General features: G+C 39.8%; 1 protein-coding gene across 1 annotated transcript; it reads right to left on the bottom strand.

The window, feature by feature from the left end:
- Window positions 1-4,848: 4,848 nt before the first annotated feature.
- On the bottom strand, window positions 4,849-8,713 carry LOC129339235 (Golgi-associated RAB2 interactor protein 5A-like). Its single transcript, XM_054993827.1, has 3 exons — window positions 8,630-8,713; window positions 7,191-7,369; window positions 4,849-5,059 (listed from the first exon to the last, which is right to left on the bottom strand). The coding sequence occupies exons 1-3, from the start codon at window positions 8,711-8,713 to the stop codon at window positions 4,849-4,851; spliced, it is 474 nt and encodes a 157-aa protein (XP_054849802.1).
- Between the last annotated feature and the right edge of the window lie 351 nt (window positions 8,714-9,064).

The following is a 9,064-nucleotide window of genomic DNA, read 5'->3' on the forward strand; positions in this document are numbered from 1 at the left end:
GCCTTCTGAAGCCTTCTGCCCTTCCCACACTCAAAATGGCTAACTTCCACTTCCTCTTCTGGTCTCTTGTTCTGCTTTGTTTTTCATCCTCTGTTCCTGCCATCTTCCTGCCCTTCTAGCCACCACTCACTTGTATTACAGGCAGTTCACTCACAGTCTCACGATGTTCCAGCCTCCAGCCTCTTCCCAGACTCCTCCCTCGCGTCGTTATCTCCCAAACCACAGGTATGCAAAACAAAAGTTCTTTTTGCTCTTTTTAAGCTCATTAAGTCATTAAAATCACTTTCTTCACTCCCGGCCACTTTTTAATGCCTTTGCTTTAGGAATTTGTCTCTTTACTTTATAACGTTCCAGTCCTTGAACAGAAATTACGTCCGTTAGGGGAGATAGTGTTCTTTACTCTCTCACTCTCATAGGGTTGTACTCACAGCCTCTTTTGGCTCCCTTCTGGTTAAAATCTGTTTCTGAAGCTTGGGTACGAAGATCCTATGCCAATAAAGTGACTCCAAAGGTTGCTGCAGAGATATTAGCCGCCCCTCTTGGAGGGGATCTTCAAAGCAGATGGAGAATCCTTGATTCAGAACCCCCCCCCTCTGCCGAGATCACACCCTCTTAGGGCTATCGAGCGTCCTTGCCCAATTTCTACCTGAAATTGGGGGGCTGTGGGTGATCAAAGCACCCTACTAGCCCCAAAACAGCAACCTGGATGACTCAGCTCCCTGAGACACTTCAGATCTCCATGATCCCAAGCAGGAGTCCTCCATTGATTTTTAATGACAAGGAGGGGAGATATTTGGCTGTGGAATTTGATTGTAATGCCAAAAAAACCCTGATTGTGGGAATATATGCGTCAAATGGGGCTAAAGAACAATTTTTTGATGAAATTAAGGATCGACTTGGACAGATGACATATGATCAAGTGATTGTGACGGGGGACTTTAATGGAGTGGTAGATCCACAAGTTGATAAAACAACGGATTTGATAAGAAACAAAGGAGGTAAGCTCCCAAAATCCTTTTTTGAATTTCAAAGACAGGAAGGTTTAGAGGATGTATGGAGGAAACAGAATCCGGGTGCTAAGCAATATACTTTTTTTTCAACTAGACATTAATCTTTTTCAAGAATTGACATGATTTGGGTATCAAAAGAGCTTGCTGTATGTACAAAAGAAACGGATATTTTGCCAAAAATTAGTTCAGACCATAATCTTGTGTTCTGGAAATTTGGAACGAAAGGGGGGAAAAGGAGATGGAGAATAAACGAGGATTTGTTAAGTAGTGATGTTAATGTGGATGTTCTTAAGGAAGAGACTAAAAGCTTTATACAATGCAATGTGGATCAAGGAGTGGTAATTTATAAAGTATGGGATGCGTATAAAGCTGTGATTCGGGGAGTTCTTATGGACTTAAATGCCAAAGATAAGAAAAACAAAGTCGAGGTTGAAAGAAATTCAAGAAAAAAATCAAATTTAAAGAGCAGCAATTAAAGAAAAGACCTGGTAAAAAGAAAATACAACAGGAAATTAAAATACTGCAGGAACAAATAAGAGCAATGGAAAATAAGGAGGTGGAATGGGAGTTGAAAAGGCTGAAACAAAAATCATTTGAAAGAGCTAACAAACCAGGGAAATAAGGTTTGAAGATTAAAGAATATACATACAAGGTGAGGGCCTTTGCAGACGATGTGATGGTGATAGTGGAGGACCCTCTACAAAATATGCCAAGGTTAATGGAGAAGATAAAAGGGTTAGGAGATTTGGCAGGATTTTATACAAATAGGAAGAAATCTAAACTGCAATGTAAGAATATGTCTAAGCAAGAACAACAAGAGTTAATGAAGATAACGGATTGTGAAGTGGTTCATAAAATAAGATATTTAGGTATTGAGTTGACTGCAAAAAATATTGATCTATTTAAAAACAATTATGATAAGCTTTGGCACCAAATAGACAGAGACATGATGGTGTAGAATTAGTTAAATCTATCGTGGTTGGGTCATATTGCTGCAGTTAAGATGAATGTGTTACCAAGAATAATGTTTTTAATGCAGACAATTCCAATTGTGATAGATAATAAGCAATTTGAAAAATGGCAAAGAAAAATTTTAACCTTTGTGTGGGCAGGAAAAAAGCCTAGAGTGAAGACGAAGTTGTTATATGATGCAAAGGAAAGAGGAGGAGTCCAATTACCAAATTTGAAACTATATCATGAAGCCATATGCTTAGTTTGGGTGAGGGAGTGGATGTTGTTAGAAAATCATAAATTATTGATATTGGAAGGGTACAATAAAACCTTTGGATGGCATGCATATTTATGGTATGGAAAGAATAAGGCTGATGCGATGCTTTTGCATCACTTTGTGAGGTGGAGTCTATTTGCAGTATGGACTAAATACAAGCGATATCTGAATGAAAGAACACCAATGTGGATTGTACCTGCAGAGGTTGTGAATCCAAAAACTGACTATGAAGGAGCGGAGTGGATGACATATCAGAACATTCTTAGAGTGGATCAGAATTTATACAATATTAAAAATAATGATGAATTGCCATTTCGATATGGGTGGTTTCAATATATGCAGATAAAAGATTTGTATGACACTGATCGGAGGAAAGTAGGGTTTAGAGTGGAAAATTCAGAATTGGAACAATGTCTACTGCAAGGGGGGGAATTGATATCTAAAGTGGATAATCACCTCACAGGGTGATTGTTGTGGGGTAATAATAACACTTTGTAAACCGCTCTGAGTGGGCATTAAGTTGTCCTGAAGGGCGGTATATAAATCGAATGTTATTATTATTATTATTATAATGGTATTTTATATGACTACGGCGGCTAGGATAATTTATGCACAGCTGTGGAAGGCAAAAGAGATACCATCGGTGGAAGATTGGATTTTAAAAACATTGAGCTTGGCTGAAATGGATAAACTAACGAGGAAACTTCGAGAGGAAGATATGGATGAGTATGTAGCAAGTTGGGAGAAATTCAAGAATTACATAGAAATAAAGTGGGACATTAAAGGGAAGGTGTGGTCTTTGGATACTTTCTGAGGGGAGGATAGTGTTCTGTTACTTTGAATTAATATAGAGGTAGTAATCATTATATTATATTAGAGGTAAAAAACCTAGTTAGTGATAATATACCATTTTATTGATATATGTAGGTACAATATGTTATAATTTACTAGGTTATAACATCATGAATTGGATAAAAATATAAAGGATATTAATAATCTTGAATATTATAGATATGATAGATATATGTTATAGTGCTATCTAAAGATACGCAATGGTATAAAATATATTACTGTGACCCATTCTTAGAATGTAGTATATAGTTATTAATATAGGGGACATATTATATTGTAGGTTATTGGATATTATGGATAGATCGTACTAAAGGATATGGAATGTTAGATAATGGTATTTATCATTAGATAGGTATTATTATATTATATATATTTTAGCTTGGTTAAGGTTTTATTTAAGAGAATGGAAAACTGTCGGAAGTCAACAGAAAAGGGGGGGAAGGGTGGAGGGTATTACAATATGATGGAAAGTTAATTGTGTATGTTTTTATATTTGTGTAATGACCCATCCAATAATTTTTTTTAAAAAAGACTCAGGAAGCAATATAACAATATAAGGCTATAATTAACTGGGTTATATAGTAAAAAAGGAGAGTGAACTAGTTCTTTTATAGATATTTATTAGTATAAATTCAAAAAATTAATTATCTGAGTCGGGAATCCTTTAGACCAGAACAAAATTTTATTAATTAACAGAGGGGGTGTTAATAATTATATTAATATTTTAATTAGGGGGAGTAATACCAGGGGTGATATTGTATTACTAGATTTAAATCAATTGGGTTACAGGGGAGGATAAGGGAGGGGGGAAACTTATGCACAATTATAATATATTTCAGAACTAATCAGACTACTGTAAGGATAATTTATATATATACACAACAAGTACTCAAGAAAGGGGGAGGGGGAAAGGGAAGGGGAATTAGAGTCATAAGAAAAGGGATAAGAGGGTATTTACATACTCAATAGTTATTTCTATAAAGTAAAATTGTAGACTCAATACTCAAGTTGAAACAAACTGATCATTAAGTTTAATTTAACAACTCACATTGTCTTTTTAATAATTTATACTGTTATTTTTTAATTTAAGGTTGCCTAAGCGATAAATTGTTTATTAGCAATACTGCAAGAAGTTATTCTACACTATAAAATTTAGAAATGTGGACAAAAAAAATTATGAAGATGTTAAAAGGATTGATTTAAATGAAGTTAAATTGAACAAACAATGTGAAGATTATATTTTTTATGTTATTTATATTATGTATATACATTTCTGTTCTCCTGAAATTATGTTTACAAGTAAAAAAATCTTAAGGATGGATTAGGAGGTCCTTAATTTCCTGAAGCCTCCCTCACCTGCACTGCCCCCTCATGTTTTCTCCCATGGAATGAGGCACGGACATATAGAAAGTGGTCAGTTTTAGGCATTCTGAGGCATTCTGGAAACAACCAGAATCTAGGCCTCACTATGCACATTGCTGACTTCACGGGAACGTGTGGCTGTTTGGGCTGCATGTCTCTCTTTCTTCCTGTGTTCTCCTAGAAGGCCTACCATCCATTCCCTGGCTCATTGTTCTCTCTGCACTCAGATAGTCAAAGCCCCAAGGTCCCTTTTGCTCGCTCTCTCCCCATCTCGCAACTCAGAAGGTTGGCATTCTTCAAAGTTCTTATGACAGCCAATCAGGTACAAGGATGGAGTCTCCAGAATACGGCAGCTCACCTATGACCCATTCCGGGGCATAGTGCAATGCGGGTTTCTTAGTATACCCTGCTGGTAGGTGATGGAACATCAGTGTGGTAAAAGCGCAGAAGGTAGAACAGCCGTACCCACTGCCAAAAGATACAGTCCAGTTTTTGAGGAGGAGCCTGAAGCTGCAGATAGAACGTGCGGCCGCTGGCCAGGCTAACTTTGAACTGATATCGTCTCGCATCATGGATGAAGATCCGGACAAACTTCAGTGGATGGAGCCTGTTGGATAGGAGATATGTGTGCATGTGAATCAGGAGATCACAAAAAGCAAACCCCTCTCCTATTACCCAGACTCAATCTGTGACTATGTTGTCTATTATGCCTAGCAGATAGCATTCCCTATTGCCCTTATAGATTAATCCAGTGCTGCTGATGATCGAAAAAGCCTTACATGGCCTAGACGCAGTATGCCTCAAAGATCATCTCCCATATATTTTAGCGTAGCTTCTAAGAATGATTAAAAACACACCTCTTACATTCATGGATCAACCAATATCCACCAGAATAGAAAGTATTCACAGCAGATTCTCCTAATTTGTAGCATACCCCCCCCCCTGGAAACACCAAAGCCAGAGGTCCTTCTAGAAGACACTTTTGTCAGATTGGTCACTCAGAGAAAGGAATCTTAGCTAATTAATCCTGTGAATTTCAATCAAGCAAACTATTTTTAAATAGATATCTTCCCAAAGAAGGGTTTTTAGGTGGTGCATGTGGCAGTATTCAGGCTTCATTAGCAAACTGGAATGTGAACCTGGTTAATTTTGGGCTCAAGCTGGCTCTCCTTTCACACATCCAGTTTCTGGTTTGGGAAGTCTTCTTTGATCTAACTCTGGTTTGCAATGCTCTTCAAGCATAGAAGTTTAAATTAATTAGGGTTTGTTTCTTTCCATGTAACTAGGAGGCTCCAATTGGTGCAAAACGCTGTGGCTCAACTATTATCAGGAGTGATCAGGAGCTTGAACATCACTCCTATCCTACAGTCACTCCATTGGCTACCTACCAGTTACCATGCTCAGTTCAAGGTATAGGTTATTACATACAAAGCCCTTCACAGCCTTGGTCCAGCATACCTACGTGACCGCCTCTCTCCCTATGTCCCCCCATGAGAGCTTTGCTAATCTGAACAGGGTCTCTTGCAGGTGCCAGCTTGTACATGGGCGAAATCAACAGCAGCCCATACTTGGGCTTTCTCTGTGGTGTCCCCTACCCTATGGAACGGCCTGCCTGAGCTTTCCGCAAACAATGCAAAACTGAATTATTCAAAAGGTCCTTTTTTCTCAACTAAGAGGGTGGTATTGTAGGAAAGGGATCCCAAATGTTTCGCTAATGAGTTAGAAACCATAGATTTCACCATTATGTTGCCTTGCATATTATCTGTTGCTTTAAATATCCTACCTGTGCTTTATGTTGCTCAGTGTAAGTCCTAGATTGATTATGTTCTGTTTCAGCAATTCCTCAACCCTATACTGGATCCTTGCTAATACTATATCTTTGTAAACTTATATTCTTTTACCCCATGACATTGTTTCTGGAAATGTTCTTGACACTATGGAAATGACTGCCCTTGTCCTTGCCACTAATTGTACTAATTTCACACTATGTAATCCGCCTTGAGTTTCAGCGAGAAAGGCGGAATATAAATCAGTCAATCAATCAATAACATTCTACATCAGGGGTCTTCCTGCCAAATGGATTCTAAACCAGAATCTTTGTTTAGAATAGCATTACCAGGTTCCCTAAAGCTCATGCTCCAGAAAGCTTTCACTTTGTGTTGGTAATGTTGTCATTCCTGGTGAGACACAGAAGCAACGGGTCGCAATGGAGCCGATTTTTGCTGAATCACCCCCTGGAACAACCCACCACTTCCTCATCACTCTGATAATGACGGCCTTCTCAGTGAGCAAAGATACCATGGAAGATCCTGAGATCTCCTTAGCTGGGATTGGTTTTATGTATATTGAAAACAAAATCTAGGGAATCCCTCGGAGCATATGTTTCTCTACCACTGAATAATCACAGCCAACACCCCTCTTTGAGGGTAAGGAAAACACATTCAGAAACAAGACTTCCAGCTAGCATCAAACTCCCTGCATGTAGGGTTGCCATGTTCAATTTGGGAAATCCCTGGACTTTTGGAAGTACAGCCTGGGTAGGGCAGGTTTGGCACCTCAGCAGGGTATAATGCCATATAGTCCACCCTCCAAAGCATCCATTCTCTCCAGGAGAAGTGGTCTTAGATGTCTGGAGATCAGTTGTCATTGCAGGAGATCTTCAGGCTCCACTTGAAAATTGGCAACCTAACCCCCTGGAGAGAAAAGTATCATTGTGCAAAGATGTGATGGGAACTCACGCAATAAGTTGCAGTTCTTCTTGAGGGACAGAATTGGGTTTTCTGTGCTTGCCTGCACATTCCTCTAGTTGGTTCTCCACTGGCCGTGCCAGCAACATAAGGTCAGGCAGCTTCAAGCTTGGACTGCTGGCAACAATGCCCATGGTGACCCTGTTGGCTAACTCCCCAAATTTGGTGACCTGGAAAAAGAGAATCACTTTGAATGGCTCCTACAGGAGAATAATGGCCATCACTCTTAGGATAACAATCACATGACTGTTACTAGGCTGGAAAACACACTGCGAGTCTAAATTTCTAATACTGGGAATTTGCTTACTCATCCAGCTAAATAAAAGCCAAGTGGCATAGAACTGACTGAGCTCCCCACCACAGAGCTATCTCAAGTCAGGAAGACAGCATGAGTGAGAGTACAAGGGAGGAGGAAACCTCTTCTCCATGCCTACTGCAATTCTGATATGAAATGGGCAAGGTGAGTATGCAACCCACAGCTCATGTCTGACTGTTACACAAGGCAGCTCCTGTGACTTAGTCCTGTGTCATGAGCTACAACTGCCCCATAGCTAAAAACAGCAGTTGGTTGTGTTGGTTCAGAGAGTCTTTTGTTTTGCCCCACCAAAATATCTTCCCAGTATAACTTGTAATTTGTTTTTCACTTGTAGTTTTAAAAAAAAATAGACGATGAAATGTTCTGTTGTGTCTATATATATTGAGACATTTGATTTGAGCATGTATTAGCCAACAGCCACCCATATTCACGAGCCTTTGGTATGCAGCAGGATACAGAATGTAAATAAATTGCAAGGAGAAAAAATGGATCAGGGAAGAGAGGACGTTACGAAAGCCAGAGAGGACAAATTTTAGGCGAGTAGCTATGTTGGTCTGCAGTAGAACCCCAGGATTTGAGTCCAGTGTCTCAGGGAGGACAAGATGTCTCATACATTCCCCCCAGCTCATTCTCAAGTAACTGGACCAAGGACCCCTGCTGAGCTTTGGGACTGAATGGGTGTTTGAATTTAGGCCTCTCTGTCTCCAATCCAGCTACACTGTCTATCGGAGGAGAAATATTTATTTTTGACAAGGAAAGAAAAAGGTTTGAATAAATTTCAAATCAGGACAGAATCTGTCCTGAAACCTTTGAGGACCTGAGGCAGAAAGTTGAAATGACACCCTACCCCCCACTGCTGCAAAAACAGCACTATTTATGGGACAGCTTGGCCCCTGTCAATGGATCTATATACAGAGGCAGTAAGCCTCTGAAGACACATGCTCAGAGGCAGCATCAGAGCCTCAGTACAGGATGCAAAACTTAATGGCTGATCCAGCAGGACTCTTCTTATGTTCTTAGAATCCCCAAGTCTGCTCTGCCACGATGTGGCAGCTTTGTTCAATCTGTTGGACTGGCCATGTTGTATTCACAGCTCCCTTTCCCCATGCCTCACCTGTACAAAATTGCCTTCAAAAAGGGGACAGTCCTTCAGCTTTCCATATTCCCCTCCGGCTAGGAATTTCTTCAGATCCCCCATTTCAAAACTGGGACAGTTGGTAGTATCCTGGCTACTGGACACTGGAACCTGCAGGAAGAACCAGAGGAAAATGTGATGCCATGTTGGATTTCTTGTGAATTTCAGTGCTGGCCTGAGCAGATGAGAAAATGTTAATATCTCTGTACAGACTGCCCTGACCTGCAAAGATTCACCTTGCCTTCCCAGGAGGTGCACCTGCTCAGGTGTGAAATGAAGAAAATACTGAGACAATACCAAGACAGTCTGGAAAACAAGATCAAATCATGTCATAATCAAAAAAATACCCAACCTCTGGTAGGCTCTTACAAACCAATCAGCACTCAGCAGTGAACCAGCCAATCAGGACAGTAT

This window comes from Eublepharis macularius, chromosome 12, assembly GCF_028583425.1.
Source record: "Eublepharis macularius isolate TG4126 chromosome 12, MPM_Emac_v1.0, whole genome shotgun sequence".
NCBI classification, from domain to species: domain Eukaryota; kingdom Metazoa; phylum Chordata; class Lepidosauria; order Squamata; family Eublepharidae; genus Eublepharis; species Eublepharis macularius.

Excerpts from the sequence above, each read along its gene's own strand:
- LOC129339235 (XM_054993827.1), bottom strand. The coding sequence starts at position 8,713 with ATGGGGGATCTGAAGAAATTCCTAGCCGGAGGGGAATATGGAAAGCTG. Across the intron at positions 7,370-8,629 it reads TTGAAGGCAATTTTGTACAG|GTCACCAAATTTGGGGAGTT; the intron begins GTGAGGCATGGG and ends CTCTTTTTCCAG. Across the intron at positions 5,060-7,190 it reads GAAGAACTGCAACTTATTGC|GCTCCATCCACTGAAGTTTG; the intron begins GTGAGTTCCCAT and ends CCTATCCAACAG.